At 50.3% G+C, this 19,999-nt stretch overlaps 1 protein-coding gene across 7 annotated transcripts in view; it reads right to left on the reverse strand.

The window, feature by feature from the left end:
* KATNIP (katanin interacting protein) overlaps positions 1–19,999 on the reverse strand; it is a 183,259-nt gene that overhangs the window by 48,536 nt on the left and 114,724 nt on the right. For all 7 annotated transcript variants that reach the window (XM_087869345.1, XM_087869348.1, XM_045775225.2 and 4 more), the window contains 6 exons: positions 19,500–19,672; positions 18,683–18,748; positions 17,003–17,124; positions 15,481–15,583; positions 11,160–11,375; positions 620–757 (listed from right to left, as the gene is read on the reverse strand). In XM_087869345.1, the coding sequence (XP_087725471.1) occupies positions 620–757; positions 11,160–11,375; positions 15,481–15,583; positions 17,003–17,124; positions 18,683–18,748; positions 19,500–19,672 (818 nt within the window). The remainder of the gene's footprint in view (positions 1–619; positions 758–11,159; positions 11,376–15,480; positions 15,584–17,002; positions 17,125–18,682; positions 18,749–19,499; positions 19,673–19,999) is intronic.

Consider the following 19,999-nt stretch of genomic DNA (forward strand, 5'->3'; position numbering starts at 1 on the left):
AGTCCAGAGAAGAAAGAGAGGTTAAGTGCTTGGGTGTAGGAGGTGGTGTGGGGGTAGAAAGGAGGGCAGGAATTCTAAAACTGGGGGGACAGAAGAGCACAGAGGTTAAGAGCCTGGCTATTCAGAGTGGGGTCCCCACACCAGGAACACTGGCTCACCTGGATGCAGGATCTCAGGCCCTGCCCTAGACCCGCTGAATTAGAACCCTCATTTTAGCAAGATCCCTGGAAAGTTGAGGCAGATAAAATTTTGAGATGAGCTGGCGAAGTGAATGGGCCGAGAGTGTGACTGCGTGAGTTCACATGCTCCTGGCGACGCTTACTGGCTGTGTGACTCGGGATATGTTACCTAACCTTATCTATCAAAACTGAGTCCCAGTTCTTATCCATCCAGTTATCCCAAAGGGTGGCCTGATTTCACTTCCCAAACCTTCAAGCGGAGGCTGTGCTCCCTGTGGCTCCAACCACGCAGCGTGAAATGCCCCGCCAGGCACTGGCTACACCCAGGAGGAAGGGCAGCGGGGCCCCCTGGTACCCATCTTGCAACTTCAGCAATCAGATGATTGGACAGCGCTAAGTGCTTCCATCAGTCAAATGCCCAGCGAGGAACCCTTACTTACGCCATCAGCCGTCCAGTAATTCCAAACCTTGATCTTGGCTAGACCGAAGTCCTGCAGCCGTCTGGTGTTGCGGATAACGAAAAAGAGCTGGAGTGGTGGGTGGAAGGGGCACGTCCACAAGGAGGGGTCTTTCTTGCTCTGAAACACCGGCAAGAGAGGTGAGTCAGTCGTTAGTCTGTTTTCTGCCTCTCCCCAAAGTAAACGGGCTGAGGGCAGGAGGCCAGGCCTCCCTTCTCTACATAATCCAAGGTGGGCTCTTAGACCTCACCTGTCCCGACTGCACTTTGTGGCAGGTACCAACTCGTGCCTGGCACAAAGCTGCCACGCAAGCCTCTCTGCTCTGCCATTCAGACTGAATTTAAAATGCAACGGGCTTTTATTTTAATCAAGTTAATCAGCTTTGGGGAGAGCACTGGGGGTGGGGAGAGACGAGAGAGGAGGATGGGCAAAGAGCAGTCACTTGTGTTATTTCATTAACCCGGCAAGCAGAGTCTGTTTTTCTTTTGTAAAACCCTGTGGAATTTTAAAAATGTAAAAATACAGAAAAAAAGAAAAAAAAAAAAAAGAAAGAAAGAGAAAGAAACGGGCGTAGGCGTTGGGACAGGGTTGTGGCACCGAGCCCCAGGAATTGCTCTGCTCTCTGGCAGGGTTTCCAAGCCTCAGAACCCCTGAGTGTGGTTCCTGACCACCGACCAGGCTGCTCTCAAGGCCACAGGGGCAGAGGAACAGGGAAGCCCCTCTGTCTCGTCCGCTTGTGCCAACAAAATTCCTTGTCATGGGTGTTTTAGATGCAGGTGGAAAAAGCCAAATCTGGGGAGTTTTCTCAGCTCCAGCTGCCTCCTGTCCTGACAAAACTCACAGCTGCTGCCGAACATCTCCCCCCAGGCTCGGCCTCAGGGCCTTTGCACAGGCTGGGCCTCTCCTTGCAATATGCTTCCAGCCTCTCCCACTCGGGGAAATGCAGCACAAATGTGCTGGCACCCCCACCGTCATGCCTTCCCTAACACCATTGCTCTGTCCTCCAGAGGCCCACAGTTCCTTGCAGTGCCTGAGGCTAGCATTTACTCACTGTCCCACAACTATCTATTTTCCAGTCCAGGTCACCCCTCCACATGCTTGGCTGCAAGCTCCTAAAGGGAAGTGGCTGTGTCTAACTCATTCCAGAACCCTGAGCGTTCAGCACAGTTCCTTGGCACATGGTAGATGCCACAGAATCTTTGTTGAATGAATAAATGACAGAATGAATGACTGATTGATATTTATCTCCTAATAGCTGTCCCTTCACTGAAACTTTAGAGAAGAGGCTATACACTGATCTGGCCTGCAGGGCAATTTTGTTTGGCTCATGAAGCATTAAAAACACATCTCTGGCCACATTTAACCATGGGGAGATTTCCCCTCCCCTTCCAGAGATAGGTTCTGCTCTTGTGTAGACACGGACAATACAGCCACACTGGGCCCCTGATGGGTGCTGGCTGGAGCCAAGGGCACCACTCCCGTGGCCGGGGCGGGAGGGTCTCTGGTGCCCCAGTCCCCACCACTCCCTACTGCTTTACACCCCCTTCTCTTCCCAGGGTATGCCTCTGTCTGGCCCCTGCAGGCGTGTGAGTCTCGGGCCCCTGCTTAGAGGCTGAGAGCGGCAGCAGCATCTCTGACACTGGCTAGAGATGTCCCTTTTACCTAAAGGGAGCCTCGCTGTGTATCTGAGAAGGTCTCAACAGGCTCCTGTCACCAGGGCCGTGCCGGCTACTTGACAGAGCCAGGGAAGGAGCAGATTGGCTGGCTCAGGGGTTTTGCCAGCCCCCAAGGAGATGAGAGGCCCAGGCTCCAGCTGCGGGGGAGAACAAAGGGCATTTGTTCCAGTGACAATGGTGCCTTTCAGGAGGGAGGATGCTGCTTTTGTTAAGGGAGCGAGAGGAGTTCAAGGGGTTCTGACTTATTCTAGCCAAGTTTCTCAAGCTCTGCAAGAACTTTTAGTGCTCTGGGCAGCTGCAAGGGGTCAAGATACCACAGCTCAAAATCCACTGGGTGCCCCTCATTCCTTCCCCACGTCGGGGCCTAAATTGGGTCACTGTGGCTGCTCGACAAAGGAAGAGTCTGAAGGCTGACCCTTAGACGCGGGCGAGGGGACCGTAATTGATTTCCCATCACATTTCTGTCAGCAGGAGGGATAACAGGAGGACTAAGTGGGAATCATGGTGTTCAAAGTCAAAGAACATTAACCTGCGGGTAACTCAGGGCTTCATTAGCAGACGGAGTCTCGAAGAAAAAGGCTGATGGGAAGCCGCTGAGGGCTGACCAAGGCGCGCTGGGCAAACCGCAGGTGCCAAGCCAGCAGGCCGAGCGTCCACTGCACCTGCCCATCGCAGAACTGGCAGAATGAGAATCGGGGCACCTTCCCTCAAAGCCCTGGGAGGGGCTAGAGGTGTCCCCCGTATCCCCCGTGTCCCGGAAGGAAGACCACAGCTCAGCAAGAGAGCAAGGGGTGTGGCTTGCCCAAGTGGTGGAGTCAGGATTCACACCCATTTTAATTCATTAATTCATTCTGTCTTAGTGTGGATTCCCCCGGAAGCGGACCCCGAGGCAAGGATTTCAGCGTCAGGAGATTATTTAGACACCAAAGGAAACACCAGTTGCAGTGTGGGGAGGCCAGGGCAGGAAAGGCATTCCATAAAGAGTGTTACCAAGCTAGCCCCTCCAGTGGCATCTGGAACTCAGGGCCACCAGGGAGTGTGAGAGCCAGAGCAGTACATGCCTCGCAGCAACGCCACCCTCGGGACAAGGGAGCCGGGGTATTCATACCCCAATTCCCACCAGCGTAGGTTTTGGGCGGCTCCCAGGGGCTCAATTCCCCACCAGTTTGGGCCTGCTGCATGGGAAGCAAAGTGGGCTCCGGAGGCCAGAAAGACAAACATCAGTGCCCGCACATACGGACCCAGGGGCCGGGGAGGCATCAACAGCATCTGTTACCCGCTTGCCCAATATAAATACCTTCCTGTGGGGCGGGCACCGAGCCACATGCAGGGGTGGGCGGTGGAGCCTGGCCCACCAGGTCCCAGCTCTGCACGAAAGCAAACAAGTAAAATTGCCAAGAAAAAAAAAAACCCAATCAGGCAGGGATACACTGGACAAAGAAAATAAGAGAGAATTGTTAATGGCCAATGGAAGGGCATTTTTAGAACGGATGGTCAGGGGAGGCCCCTTGCAGGAGGTCCCTCCTTAACTCCCAACAAAGGTACTTTCCTCTTCCAGAATTAACCTGACGCAGATCCACTCCCTCGGGCAGATGCTGGATTGCCCTCAGAAGGAGCCCCAATTTAATAAATTACCGTAATCAAAAGCAACAAGCTATTGATACACACAACAATTTGGATGGATGTCAAGGGCATTATACAGAGTGGAAAAAGCCGGTCTCAAAAAGGTTACATGCAGTATGATTCCATTTATATAGCATTCCTGAAGTGACAAAAAGCATAGATAACAGATCAGTGGTTACCAATGTTAGGGACGTGTGTGGGGAGGTGTGGCTTTATTAAAGGGCTGCATGAGGGAATCCCTTTGAGGTGACAGAACCATTGCTTTGTAACTTGATGTAGGGGTGGCTACATGAATCTACACGTGATAAAATTGCACAGAACTCACACACACACACACACGTGCGCACACGTGTACGAAGGTCTGCACATTATACTAATGTCAGTTTCCTGGTTTTGATAATGTACTACGGTTACATAGGACGTCAGCGATGGGGCAAGCTGGGCAAGGACACATGGGACCTCTCTATCCTTTTTTTTTAATTGAGATATAATTCACATATATTGAATCACCACTTTATAGCGTGTAATTCAGTGTTTTTGTTGCTGTTTTTAGTATATTCCAAGGCTGTGTAATCATCACCACTATCTTTTTCCGGCAAATTTTTTTTTACCACCCTAAAAAGGTACCCCATACCCTTTAGCAGTCATTCCCTATTCCTGCCTTCCCCAGCCTCTGGCAACCACTGACCTACTTTCTGGCCCTATGAATTGCCTGTTCTGGACACTGCATATGAGTGGAATCATACAACATGTGGCCTTCTGTGTCTGGCTTCTTCCTCATAGCATCCTGTTTTCAAGGTACATCTTTAATGTAACAAGTGTCAGTGCTTTGTTCTTCTTCGGAGCTGAGTAATATTCCATTGTGTCAGTTCCGTCAGTCCGTAGACATTTGGGATGCTGGCACCTAGCGGCTATGATGAATGATACTGCAATGAACATCTGTGTCTAAGTTTTTGTGGGAACACGTTTCCAATTCCCTTGGGTCTGTACCCAGGAGCAGAATTGCTAGGTCATGAGGTAACTCTACATTTAACTTTTGGAGAAACAGCCAAACTATGTTCCACGATGGCCGCACCATTTTATTTTCTGTTCCCACCAGGAAGATATGCTTTTTCCACAACTGCCAATACGCTTATTTTCTCTTTTCTTTTCAAAAATGATAACGTCTTAGTGGGTGTGAAATGATATCTCTTTGGGGTTTTGATTTGCATTTCCCTGATGACTAATGAGGTGGAGCATCTTTCCATATGCTTCTTGGCCATGTACATCTTATTTGGAGGAAAGTCTATGCAGAGTACCTTGGCCATATTTTCATTAGGCGGTTTGGTCATTTTATTGTTGAGTTTTAAGAGTTATTTTCTTTATGTATTCTGGATGATAGACCCCTATCAGATATATGATTTGCAAATATTTTCTCCCATTTTGTAAGCTGTCTTTTCACTATCTTGATGAATGTCATTTGACACAAAAGTGTTTTAAATTTTGATGAAGTCTGATTTATCTATTTTTTCTTGTGTTGCTTGTGCTTTGGATATCCTATCTAAGACCTCATTGAAAAGCTCAAGGCTACAAAAATTTATATTTATGCTTCTTTTAAGAGTTTTACAGCCTTAAAACTTTGAAAGTTTTAAGGTCTTTGATCCATTGAACTAGTTTTTGTAGACGATGTTAGGGTAGGAATCCAACTTCATTCTTTTACATGCAGAAATCCAGTTGTCCCAATACCATTTGCTAAAAAAAATAACTTTTTTCTCTATCCAATAGTATTGGCATCCTTGTTGAAAATCAATTGACTGTAGACATAAGGGTCTATTTCTCTCTCAATTCTATTCCATTGCTCTCTCTGTCCCTATGTCAGTACCACACAATCTTGATTACTGAAGCTTGGTAGTAAGTTTTGAAATTGAAGTGTGAGTCTTCCAATTTTGTTCTTTTCCAACATTGTTTTAGCTATTCCAGGTCCCTTAAACTTCCATATGTATTTTAAGATCAGCTTATCACTTTCCACAAAACAGGCAGCTGGAATCTTGATAGGATTGCACTGAATCTGTAGATAATTTAGGGAGCGTCGTCATGCCAACAGTATTAAGTCTTCCAATCCATGAACGTGGAACATCTTTTCATTTATTTGTGTCTTCTTCAATTCCCACCAATAATATTTTGTACTTTTCAATGTATAAGTCATTTATTTGGTAAAATTTATTCTTGAGTATCTTTTTTTTTTTTTAAATTGGTACAGCCACTGTGGAAAACAGTATGGAGGTCCCTCAGGGAGTTAAAAATAGATCTACCTTAAGTATCTTATACTTTCTGATGCTATTTTAAACACATTTTTCCCCTTAATTTTCTTTTCAGATTGTTCATTGCTAGGGTATAGAAATACAACGGATTTTTTGTATATTGGTCTTTCATCCTGTAAACTTGCTGAACGTGATTTTAGCTTTATCAGTATTTTTTGTGGATTCTTAAGAGTTTTCTATATATAAGATCATATCACCCACAAATATAGTTTTACTTCTTCCTTTCCAACCTCTTATTTCATTTTCTTGCCTAACTGCCCTGGGAAAAATCTCTAGTATGAGGCTGGACAGAAGTGGTGAAAACAGTCATCCTTGTCTTGCTCTTGATCTTTGGGGGAAAGCCTTCAGTCTTTTACCAGCATGATGCTGGCTAGCTGAGGGTTTTCATGGATGCCCTTTATCAGGTTGAGAATGTTTCCTTCTATTCTTGGTTTGTTTATGGTTTTCATCACAAAAGGGTGTTGAACTGGCAAATGCTTTTTCTGTATCCATTAAGTCACATGGTTATTTTTCCTTCCATTCTATCAACATGTTGTATTATATTGATGGATTCTTGTATATTAAATAACAAACCACACATTCCTGGGACCAACTCCACTAGGTTTCAATGTATAGATCTTTCTATGAACTGGTAGCTTTGGTTTGCTAATGTTTTGTTAAGGATTTTTACATCTATATTCATAAGGGATGTTGGTCTATAATTTCCTTTTCTTGTGATGTCATTGTCTCGTTTTGTTGTCAGGGTAATACTGGCCTCACAGAATGAGATTGGAAGTGTTCCCTCCCCTTCTATATTTTAGAAGAGTTTGTGAAGGATTGGTGTTAATTCTTTAAATATTTGGTATGATTCACCAGTGAAGCCATCTGGTCCTCAGCTTTTCTTTGTGGGAAGTTTTTTGATAGTTAATCCAATCCCTTTACTTGCTATAGGTCTAGCCAGATGTTCTATTTCCTCTTGAGTCAGTTTCGGTGATTAGTGTCTTTCTAGGATGTTGTCCATTTATTTCATCTGGGACATATTCATTTGTTGGCATAGAATTGTTCAGAATATTCCCTTGTAATCTTTTTTTTCCCCTGTCAGGTTGGTAGCAACGTCCCCTTTTTCATTCCTGATTTCAGTCACTTGAATCTTTTCGCCTTTTTTCTTGTCGAAACCTAGCTGACAAACCTAGCTAAAGGTTTGTTAACTTTGTCGATCCTTTCAAAAAACCTAACTTTTGGCTTCATTGATTTCCCTCTATTATTTTTCTCTTCTCTGCACAATTTTAAAAATAATTTCCTGTGATTCTATGATTCCTTCAAATAAAAAGTACAAAAAATGTACTGTGTACATTTACGTGCTGGGGATATAGTACGGTTAGGACAGACAAGAACATGTAGCTTAATGGAGGGGAGACAGATGATAATCAAGCAACCAAATCATTTCTTAACATGAAAAGTGCCCTGAAGAAAATGACATTTTCTGGGGGTGGCGTGAGACAGGACTCCAACACACTATAGTCAGGGAAGGGCTTGCTGAGAAAGTGGTATTTGGGCCAAAATCTGAATAAGGAGAAGGCAGGTAGGAGGGACAGAGGAGGGATGTTCTGGACAGAGCCCAGAGGTGAGAGGAGCTTGGAGCGCCAGAGGAGCAGAAGGAAGCCCCATGGTTGCTGGAGCCTGGTGTGTGAGGTGGGGGGGTGGGGGTGAGAGGCAGGCAGAGAGGGAACTGGAGGCCTGTTCACAGACAGCTTCCCAGGCCATGGGAGGCATGTGATTTTATTTCTAAGTGTCCTGCAAAGTCATGGCCGGGGTTTTAAGTAGGGGAGGGGTACAGGCTGACATTTGTAAAAGATCACTTCGGATACAGAGTAGAAAATGGAGCAGAAGGGGCTGGAAGAGAAGACAATGAGACAGGAGGCCACTGAACAGTGCCAGCGAGAGGGAACAGCACACTGATCTGACTTGGTGGCCACCAGGGAGATGGAGAGTAGGGGCCAGACTGCTGGAAGGTGGCGGGCAGGGGTTGGGGAAGTCCAGGAAGATTCCTAGGTGGTGAGCTTGGCAGCAGAGCGGACCACAGTGCCCTTTACTGGGCACAGGAGTGTTGTAGGAGGGAGAGATGTGGGTGGGGCCGGGAAATGAACACTTAAGATTTAGAGCTCTGAAGTCTGAGGTGTCCAGCAGGCATCTGAGGAGAGATGTCAAACAGGCAATTGGCAGGCATTCAAGTCAGGGACTCAGAGAAGCAGGCGGGCTGTGGTGTATCCATTTGGAATCATCTTGAAGCCATGGGCCTGGGCGAGGCCACTAAGAGAGATGGTGTAGACGCAGAGGGGAGGAGCGATTGCACCGAACATGGGCACCCCCTCATCTTCCAGCAGCACCGCCCCCAATCCCATTCTCTTCCACTGAAGCGACTTATCTTTTGAACTCAGACTCCACTTTCAATTATCTCCTGGTGAGACTGCAGCCAAGTTCCCCCACCCCGCAGCCGTGTGGCTGGGGCAAAGTCACCAGTCCTCCCTAAAACGTGCTTTCTCATTTATCAGATGTGGAGAGCAACTCAAGGTTGCTGTGAGGCTCACCTGAGGGATGTCTGCAGCCCTGGCCTGCATGCTGTGGGTCTTGAATAAACCCCAGTGAAACTGGGTGGCCCTAAGAGACAGTATGTGCTGGCAGTCCCGGGCTGGGTAAATAGGACGACCATCAGGGAGACCCCGTGCCAGGGCGGCAGGGGGAATCTAGCCAACTCCGAGATCCAGCAGCCCAGGGGGAGATAGTCGCCTCTTGTCCCAAACTCGGGGCCCAAAATTTAAAACCTCGACCCCACCAAAACCATGGGCCAAATTCTTCCCTGCTGTCACGTGGCAAAGCTCACCAGCCTCTGCTGAACAGAGGAAAAGGAAAAGTCATCCTGAGAACTGGCCCCAATCAAATCCAATGATGCTTTTTATTGCCCTGGTATGTTCTATTCTGTATACAGCAGGCATCCAGAGTGCCACTGCTCTGCATAAGGGGGGCCGGGGTGGAGAGGGCCCCTCTAAGCCCCTGCAGTACACACGGGTGCCTACAGACTCGAAGCAGGAAGCAGAGCAGGAAATGCAACGCCAGAGCATCCCAGCGGCCATGACCTATGGGACCTGTTTCTTTCAAGGTCACGGAGCTGCTGATCTTAGAGGGCTGTCACCACCCAGTCTAACCCTGTGGACGGGTGGTGTTTCTTAGCTTACCTAGCATCTCCCCTGCCTTCCTTTCAGTAACAACGCTGAATTTCTCCAGGGAGAATTCCCTCCCTGGCCCACTGCGGCTTCTCACTGTAACCGGCATGAAGGTGCCCACCTTCCTAGCCAGGCTGGCCCGCAGCCTTCCTCTCCTGGGACTGTGTATCTCCAGCACAGTAATAGGATGGCAAACCAATTAACCAACGCGGCCCCCCAAGCCCAAAAAAAGGCCACACCCTTGGTGCCCATGCATCCTGGATGCCACCTAGACCCCCAACATGACCGTGGGGGCTGCCCCTTCTGGCCTAGGGGACAGTCAATCTACCAGTTACCCAAAGACTCGCAACAAAGTTCTTTGCTGGAAATCTGCAAAAGTGAGCCAGACTCCAGTTTCTTTGCTGACAAACAAGAATCCTGTGGATTATCCACACCCTCCAGTTTTACTTTACAGGAGGCAGAGAAACTGATTCTCAGAGAACTGCTAAAGGCTATCGAGTCAAGACCAGAACTCAGGATTTTAAAGCTCCCCTCTTGTTTTCTCGTCTTTAAATGGGAATAATATCTACTTCTTAATGATATTAATACTATAACTAATAACAACAACAAATACAGTAAGAACTGATGTTTTGGGGCCCTTTGGAAGAGCCAGGCATGGTGCCAAGCTTTTTACAGTTACGTTTGATCCGCACAACATCGTAGCAAGGTAAGGACGATTATTGTGCCATTTGACAGATGAGAAACTAAAGTAGAGGTCAGGTGCGGTACCCGTGCTCATGAGGCTGTAAATGGTAAGCTTCGAACACAGGCCTCTCGGCTTCTTGAGCCCGTGTCCCACTAGGTATAAATAAGATTGTATGTATGATGCCCCATGCCTCGCACGAGGCAAGAACTGAATGTATAGCAGGTGTTTTCATTTTCAATACTTTTTTAAAAAAATTAATAACTTGTTCTTTGGAATTGATAATACAGCTACATGGCAGGAAATTCAAAAGGCGCCAAGGAGCGCCCAAGGGAAGACCCCTACTGCCTCTGTGCCTTGCCCACCTGTCTTCAGAGGCACAACCTGCTCCCAGTTCCTCAGGCCCCTGCTGGAGAGAAGTCATACCGAAGCCGAAGCACAGACTAGTAAAGGTGACTCGGCGGGGTGGCCTGTCTCAGCTTAGCTCCCAGCCTCTGCGCCCAACATGCAAGTGGAAAGAGGAGAAAACTCCAGTGCTTTCTCTTTCTTTCTTTTTGACTAGATATTTAAAGGAACGTTCAGTGTTTGCTGGGAAGCAGGACCCTGAGCGGGCGTGGGCCTGGGCCTGGGCCAGGCTGCAGGCTATGAATGTGGCCCCACCACATTCTGGCAGTGTGACCTTGACCAATCCATATTCTTCCCGAGGCATTAGTGTCTTTGTCTATAAAATGATGGCAATGACCTCCATGACCCCCCGGGGGTCCCACATTTGGCGGCACCTGGGGTAAACTGCAGGCTGGATAAAAGGGGATGACTTGGCTCCTCTTTGCTCCCTCTCCCAAGAAAAACCCACAGAGCAGGGATCCTGGGGGCCCTCACCTGGACCTTTCCCTCAGGCTCCTCCCACTGGGCCCAAATGAACGACAGTGGAAGATTCTATTCTTCTTCCCCTCCCCGCACCTGCATCGCGGCCCTATCATGGGCAGAGAAAATGCATCAAAATACGAGGCCAAGCCTCACTCCGGTACTGCCTCCACTTACAGCTAAGTTCCTATTGACCAGGTGGCCCAGGTCCCCGGGCGTGTCCATGGTCCGGATGTCCACGTCATGGGGTGACACATAAAGCTTTGTGTTGTGCAGGTCAAAGAATTCCACTTCCGTGAGACCCACCCAGGAGGCGTGGCCCCAGTTGGACAGGATTTCCATGGTCACGTAGACGGCGTCTTTGATGTCTCCGCCTTTTGTTCTTGATTTGTCCTTAACGAAGAGAAAAAGAATGACAAAGGATGAAAACATGACAGGCCGGATTCAGCTTACCACTAAGCAATACGTTATTTTAGCCACTGAGGACCTCAGTTTCCCCATCCGTACAAGGAGGGTAAGAATAGCACCCGTTACATACAGTTTTTACCAAAATTAAAAGAGCTCCTGTTTGTAAGGCACTTAAAATACAGTGGGGGGGGCGGTGCTTGGATGGCTCAGTTGGTTAAGCATCTGCCTTCTGCTCAGGTCATGATCTCAGGGGCCTGGGATCGAGCCCTGCGTCTGGACTCCCTGCTCTGCAGGGGAGCCTGCTTCTCCCTCTGCCTGCCGCTCTGCCTACTTGTGCTCTTTATCTGTCAAATAAATAAAATCTTAAAAAAAAAAACCACATAGTTACTGTGAAACCCGGGCAGTTAGTATTTTCTGTAAGAGTTTGCAAATCACAAAAGATGTCTAAAAGGCATCAGATTCTGCCTGAATGTGCTCTTCTCATCCCCATTTCCAAGTGTTCGTGGCTGAACTGGGGAGGTATTACGGGCTAAATAATGTCCCCCCCCAATTCAGATGCTAACACTCTAAACCCAGAATGTGACTATATTTGGGGACAGGGCCTTTAAAGAGGTAACTAAGGTAAAAGGAGGCTGTGAGGGTGGGCCCAAATCCAGTCTCACCCATGTCCTTACAAAAAGAGGAGAGCTGCTCACGAGACACACCAGGGGTGGGCATGCTCAGAGAAAGACCGAGGAGGACACAGCCAGAGGACGGCCATTTGCGAGGCAGGAGAGGCCTCACCAGAAACCACACCCGCAGACACCTAGATCTTGGACTTGAGCTGGCAGAACTGTGAGAAAATACATCTCTGCTGCTTAGGCCACCTTGTCCGTGGTTCCTGGTTACAGTTGCCCTAGCAAATGAATTCGGTGGGTAACATAGGACCCTGGCCAAGACACCTGATGTCCCTCAGCCTGGTTGGGAAACAAGAGATGAGGACATCATCTCTCTGGCAATCCTGTCACGGAGACTAAGGGAGATACGGCCACCGGGAAAGGCTCTGTCATGTGTCCCAGCCCCCATGTATGCTCCCTAAGGGTCCACTTCCAGCCATTTCTCCCCTTGCCGATTGGAGTGCTGCCTCCTTTGCGGGTAGGCTGTCTGGTCTGAGGCTGCGTGAATGCCATCAATAAACAGCCACGCTGCAGAATGGCTTCCCAAGGCCCCCTCGGGCCCCGATTGCAGTGCTGGTCGCCACGGATCAGTCGCTCATAGAATGGTGCATTCCCTGTGTGCACATGCCCTCTGTTAATTAGCACTGGTAATCTGCAACGGTTCTGCGAGCAGGGAGTTGAGCAAATGAACAGCAACTGTTCCCTACTTATTTTTTTAATTAATAGCCAGCGAGACGTGCTATCACTCGCAGCGTGTGTTTGGACACGCCTTGATTGCCACGCGATGGGGACGGGGACGGGGAGGGAGGGAGGGAGGTCAGCTCCCAGCTCCCAGAAGGAACACAGGGCCGGCTTTTATTAGCAGAGCCCGCTGCGCGTCTTCCTCCTCCGCCGCAGGGCCGTGCCGGGCCCTGGCCAGGCCCTCTCCGCTGCGCTGGGCCTGAGTCCCAGGAGTGCAGGACAGTGAGGAACCTCAACCCTCTGAGATTGGGTGGTGGATGCGCTTGCGCTGGTGAGGGGCGTGGCGCCGTCAGGTGAGCGGGGCGGGAGGCGTGCAGAGGCGGCACCGTTCACCTTGGCTGTTGGCCGCACGGAGGAGGCCCAGATGGGCGGCAAGCTGCGGTCACAGAGGGGCTGCTGGATCTCACACCCTGTGCAATCTAAAACGTGTGAAGTCCTGCAGCGAGGCTTGGAAATGAAGAAGCTGAAGGGTCTATTAGCTAAGGAAGTGTCACAACTTGCCAGTGTTGCGATTCAATGGCTACGCTGCTTCTGAATTGCTCGCTTTAGGACCCCTCGTGGGGGTCGAAGGTAAACGCTGGTCGGGCAGCTCCTGGTCTCTGGCATGCACTGTCCCCTCCCCCTCTCTCACCAAGAATAACTGATTTTCCTGTCTGGAAGTCACCCTTTCTCTTTCCTCAGCCACGAGGATGGTCCTAGAGGGGGATGGGCCCCTTCCCACGCTGAGGAGGAGCCTGACTGTTCCAGTGAATCAGTGTGGCCGGTCCCCTGAGCCCCCAGGAGGGGGTGGCTCGGTGATGGGCACGTGACCCACTCTCAGTCCTGTGCGTGGAGGACATGCTCTTCTCTCCTGACTGTAGGGCCCAAGGGGAGGGGGACAAGAGGCGGGAACCACTTGAACTACTGAGAGGTCCCAGGGAGACAGCAGAGCCGGGCCTGGGTGCTGAGGTGGGGACAGAGCTCAAGGATGCCGCTGGCACGGCGGAGACACAGCGTGAGCTGCTGGATCAAGCCCCACCTGGTCCCCACCGTGGCATTTACTACAAGAGTCTATCATTTCCTTCCCTTTGTTGGATATGTCAGTTTGCCCTGGGTTTTCTGTTTGCTATAAGGAGACTTGATCAATCCAGGTTCTTTTTAATGTGGCTCAAGTTCTATCACACTTAGCATCTTCAAGGCTAAGAAAGCTACTGTTCCATGCAGGGGGCATGGACGGCGGGGGGGGTGGGTGGGCGGTAAAGCTTTGAATTTTCTGATTTTTCTAGATGTCCAACTTTCAACTGATAATTTGCTGGCTCCTTCGCGCCGGTGTCAGGCATGGAGGTGCTCACCCTCACAAAACTCTGCTGTTCTACCCTCACGAAGCCCATGGTTGTGGGTTATTTACCCAGTGTGACAGCCGCACACTCCCAGGATCAGAGAGCTTAAGAGGCTTTAAAGGTCATGTGCCCACCAAATGATGGATCAGACTCGGGTCTAGGCTGGCATGGGGGTCTTCTGCTCTCATAGTAGGTTTATGTGTGGCTCTGGGAGGGCTCATGTGACCAAATGTGCCTTGGGCAAAGGAAGGGCTGAGAAGATGTGCCGGACACACACCTTCTAACACAAAAGAAATGCGAATCCCCATTACCCTTCCACCCGGATGCCACTTTGGCCTTTTGGTTCACGGCTCCGCTGTGTCGACACGTCCCACGGCCGTGGCTTTGCACAGTCCCACTATCACACTGGACTCAATGAAGACTAACATCACCTTTTGCAGTTAACTCTATATCCTCACCATTTTCATCCTGCATAATCGCCATAATGGTAATTCCCCTCCTTTTATACCACCGCATTGTGCTGATACATCACGCCTTCCCGATTAACTCATCATGAGACATTTATTATTTCTGGTTCTTTTTTTCTTCCTCATTCTTCCCTACTTCCAATCATTCTGCAACAGACATCTTTGTGCCTATCGTTTTTGCGTTCTGTTGAGTGATTTTCTTAGAGTGAGGAAGCGGAATCGCTGGCCTGGGAAGCCTTAAGTCTTTCTAAGGCTCTTCCTGAGCCCGGCCTTTCTGCTTTTTGAGAGTTCCACCCATTTACATTGCTGCTAGCAGGGTAAGCCTGCTGTGACCTTGCCAGTCCTAGAGGTTATCATCAAAAAGAATCCGGGAGGGATGCCTCCGTGGTTCAGTTGGTTAAGCACCTGCCTTCAGCTCAGGTCAGGATCCCAGGGTCCTGGGATCAAGTCCCGCATCGGGCTCCTTGCTCAGCGGGCAGCCTGCTTCTCCTGCTGCCTGCCACTCCCCCTGCTTGTGCTCTCACTCTCTCTCTTTCCCTCTGACAAATAAATAAATAAAATCTTTTAAAAAATCCTGGAGCTCAGATATCAAGTGGGGCATTAAGGTTGCTCTAACCTGCATTTCTTGATGACCAGCGATGTTGGCCATTTTCCTCTGGGCTTACGTGCTATTTATATTGCCTCCTATGTGGATAGGCTTCTCTCTGCTGCAACCCCTGGCTCCACTCCATGCCTGTCCAGACGCTGGGCGGGAGGGGGATGGAGACTTGGGCAGAGGGACGTTAAGTTTACCGCTGTCAGCCATCCCTACCACACAGAGATGATCGCACCGAGGGGTCCTTCCGCCCTCAGCTTTCAGGCAAGATGCTGAATGCGTTTAGAAATCCTTATAAGTCAATGTTCTCACCTCTGGGTCTGGCACGGGGCCGTCTGTTGGTGAAGCAACCATGCTGAGACGGGCAGAGTCGCTTTCGATGTCCTGGAGCACTTTCAGAAGCCTTTGCTGCTGCCTGAAAGGGGATTTTGGTTTAGGGAACGGGCAGTGACAGATGGTTCACAACAGAGAGCAGACCCATCAAGGCCACTGTACTAACTTCTAGCTCAGAAGAAGTCGTGGTTTGAGAAGAGAATAACTGATCTGCATACGGTTCAAAGGCACACATGGGTCGTTTCCTCCCCTTTATAATAACTGTACAACTAGTGATAAAAGAAAAGCCAAGTAGAGGACATTGTTTGGGGCAAGATGGCCGGCAGACCGGTAAGATGGCCAAGATGGCGGAGCTAACTGGTAACTCAGAAGGGTCTGGAGCAGGGCGTGGCAGAATACAGCCCGCAGAGCCTGGGAGCTAACAATGGCTTTTACCTTTCGAAGGCTTGTTAGAACAAACCAACCAACAAACAAATAAACTGAAAAGTCTGAAGTATTCGCTATCTGGCCCTTTGCTAAAAACCTCTGCTACTCCTGGCCTAGAGACCTACTTCACACGTCCTGCTTCTGGGGCTGCAGGCATTCCCTACTCAGTAGAGTGGGGTTTGCAAATGCACCCCACATGTGCTGTTTAAGGTGGCGTGTCCTCAAGACCCCGGAGCACCAAGGATCTTGAGGATGAAGAAAAAAGCAGCGGATGACGTGTGTGCTGCCCGCAAACAGAAGTATATCAGACGTAAGATATCCTCAGGCACCACCCCTTTCCTGCGCAGAGGAACCCCTGAGTTCTATCATGGCCACCGGGGTACACAGTCTGGGGTCTCAGACTCTTACAGGGATGCCCGGCACGGAAAGAGCACAGAGTCCCAGGCCAGGGCCTCCGCTCCGTGACCGGCATGCCCGCTGGATTCCATCCCCTCCTGCCCCCCAGCCAGGTGCCGGCACATTGCAGAGACCACGGTGCCCAGCGGGCGTGGCTGTGTGCCAACCATGCTTGAAACTATCGGATCGACCTGGTGCATCTTTCCGAAGATCAATGTTGCCTCAAGACTAAAGGGAAGACTGTTTTGAAGAGAACACTTGACAGTTCCAGTAGCTGCTCCTACAAGTTAATGGAACCGAGAGCTGCTTTTGAACAAACTTAACAGAAAAATGACGGTGGAAGGGACACTGCTTTGGGCCACTCTCCCCTTCTCCCCTCTAGACGCCCACCCCCCCAGCCCAGTGACAGCAAGTTCACCACTGTCTGCTACATGGGGTCCTCCGACGGAAGCCCCTGGGGGGGATGAAGTCTTACACGGGGTGGACGGAACCGAACCAGCAAAGACACATGGGCCAGAAAGACATCAAGTCAGTTCCGCGCTTTGGGGCTGGAAGGGGAGGGAGGGCACGGTCTAAAGGAGCAGCTTTGCGCAGCCTGGAATAACCGAGGAGGAGCAAAGAGAAACCTCAGTTAAGGAGATCCTTAGGGCTGCATTACTATGGGGTTCTCGGTAGGTACCTGCTCCCCAGAAGGCCGATTCTGTCGATGGCTTCGCTGACGGCTCTGGCTCCCTCTGCTGCCCTGGATGGCTCCTGCGGGATCGTCGTGCTGTTCGCACTGGTGGCCACGGGGGTAGGAAGCTGCGGGGGATGGACATGCTTATTAAGCAGGAAGAGGGAATAGGAACGAGAGGGACAGAGTCCACACGGGCTGGTGAGATCCAGGATCTCCCACCACGATCTCTGCAAAGAGACAGAGATCTCCGTTTCTTAGGATCCGGGAGGTCCCAGGAAATGATCTCTTCAATTAGCTATAGAAAAATTTCTCTCTAGGGGCTCCTGGGTGGCTCAGTCGTTAAGCATCTGCCTTCGGCTCAGGGCGTGATCCCAGGGTCCTGGGATCAAGCCCTACATCAGGCTCCTCCACTGGGAGCCTGCTTCTTCCTCTCCCACTCCCCCTGCTTGTGTTCCCTCTCTCACTGGCTGTCTCTCTCTCTCTGTTAAATAAATAAAATCTTTAAAAAAAAAAAAAAGAAAGAAAAATTTCTCTCATCAAAATCTCTCCCCAGCTCGGTCACACCCCCGCTCTGTTTGCTACAAAGTACCCAGACTCCATGGAAGGATTCCAGTGACATCCTTAGGGCCATTTCATTTTTAATCCTCCTTCTTTAACATTTATCATCTAAACTAGAAACGTGCTCTGCTCTCTATCTGCAAATGATTTTAGTCATCGGAAGCTCTGCGGGGCCAGGGTCAGGTCCTCCAGAAATCACGCCGATGCGGTGAGCAGTCCCACAGCCCGATCAGAAATGTCAGGCGGCGAAAGTTCAACAGGACTGGGAAAGAACAGGCCAGGTGGGACACATAGAGGAAACCGCGATGGTGCTCTGGGGCCTTTTCTCTTCCCTCCCCACCTTCTCTCCCTTCCCCACCGTCTGCTCTCTACCCTCTGGTGCCCCCCACCCTCACCCCAGTGAGGCTTCCTCTTGCCCCTGGATCAGGCCAGCTCATTCCCACCTCAAAGCACTCCCCTGTCCCTTCTACCTGCTGTTCCGTGTGGCTGGCTGGTTCCCTAATGCACTGGGCTAAGCTCAAATGGGACCCCCCAAGGGGCTTTCTTGGACCACCCTTTCAGAGAGTAGCCCCCATCTATAACCCTTTACTGTCAGCTCTCTCTGAAGTCATCTGGTGTATTTATGGCTTTATTTGCGTGTTGTCTGCAAGCTCCCTGAGGCCAGGGACTAATCTGATCTGACTTAGCCACCTCTGTATTCTGAGCACATGGCCCAGACCTGTGCACAATCTAACAAAGACGCTTCTGGGCGTTGTATTCGTTCACGTCTGAACTCACTGAGGCCGTCTTTGCTGAGATAGGCCTAACTGACCTAGGTAGGTACAGATATAATTTATTTATTCAGGATCCTAAGATCTGTTTTTGTCCTTTCTTGTCAGGAAACAGAAACATGACAAGGAATTGGAGTTCCCAGGCCTGGGTGAGTTCTGGCTTCCACTCGTAACCTCGGGCAAGCTACTCCAGCCTGGGTTTCCCCATCTGTGAAATGGGCAGAATGACACCGTGCTCAGGGAGGACAGGGAGGGCTTGCTGGGACCACAGGGGGAAAGATCTCTAGAGACCCCCGGATGCTGCTGGGGACAGTGGGTACAGGGGCTCTGTTGTTCTGCTCAAGCCTTCACTCACCTCAGGGCTCTCTTCCTTCCCCTTCAGTAGACTGGTCCACGATTTTGCTGCTGGTCCCTCCGTGTCCTGGAATGATGTAATCACACGATCTGATGTCAGAGTAAAGCCATTCACTACATACTCTGCACGGCCAGACGAGGGCACAGAGGCGCAGGGACCGTCCTGAGATCCCATAGACACAAACGTCAGGGGCAAAGGACTGAGCTCCAAGAAGACAGACAAGAGGTACTGCTTGATGAATGCCCCAGAGGGCAGCTGGCGTGCGGGATGCGTACACCGAGGCATGCCCAAAGCCTCCAGCTCCTGAGGGGTCCCTATTCCACCCTGCCACGTATCCTCCTGCTTTCTGCGCAAAGCTGAAGGTGGTGGGCACAAACTCAAACACCTGCCAGGCCAGAGAAATTTCCGGAACAGGTGCAATGGGTCAGAGGCAAGACATCAGGGAGCGCTGAGGGCTGCAGAGGCCCGAGGGGCTCGTGCTCTGGGGAATGAGGTCTTTTCGGAACAGCCAGGGCTGTTGTCTACTCCATTCTTTCTCTGGCCCACCAGTTTGCAGCCCTGGTTTAAGGTATCCAGCAAACTGGCATCCACCTTGGGCTTTCAGAAGTAAACAAAAAAGAAGGGGAAGGAAATGGGGATCTTTGGCAGGTCAGGGAGTGACTGGGCATCGAGCAGCAGACATGCAGATGGTCTGAGTTTGGGGATGCCTACAACACGTCTCTCTCCTCACTGCCTGCTCTTTGCAAGTGCTGCTCAGACACCACCGGGTCCCTGAGCCGCCTCCTCTGTGGTCCCTCCCCTCTGCCCCTGAACGCACCTGCAGCGGGCTGGCGGGGGGCTCGGACTTTCTGCCGAGGAGCGCCCTCTGCAGGGCTTCATTCTCCACCTGGATGGCCCTGAGCACGGCCGAGGCGTCTTCCTCTCGGTCCTCAGCCTCCTGCACGGGTTTGCGGGTGGCCGAGAGGGGTCTCTCGCGGCGGCTTCCAGGTCCTGCGGGTGGGAAACAGGGGGTGCGCCTTTAGATGGAGGTCTCAGAGGCAGCTCAAAATCTATTAGACCCAAATTGAGGAACACTCTATAAAACAACTGGCCTGTATTCTCCAAAAAATGTCAAGGTCATGCAAGACAAAAAAAAAAAAAAAAAAAAGGCTGGAGAACGATTCCAAATTAAAGGAGACTGGACAGACATGGCAAGAGAATGCGGTGCTGATCCTGGCCCTGGATCCTGGGTGGGAAAGCACTGGTGTGCGGGACGTTACTACAGAAAGTGCAGAAACTCCAATATAGTGTGCAGCGTAGATAATAGTATTGTAGTAA

The sequence above is a fragment of the Ursus americanus genome, chromosome 2, assembly GCF_024610735.1.
Source record: "Ursus americanus isolate L20-20 chromosome 2, mUrsAme1.1.p, whole genome shotgun sequence".
NCBI classification, from domain to species: Eukaryota; Metazoa; Chordata; class Mammalia; order Carnivora; family Ursidae; genus Ursus; species Ursus americanus.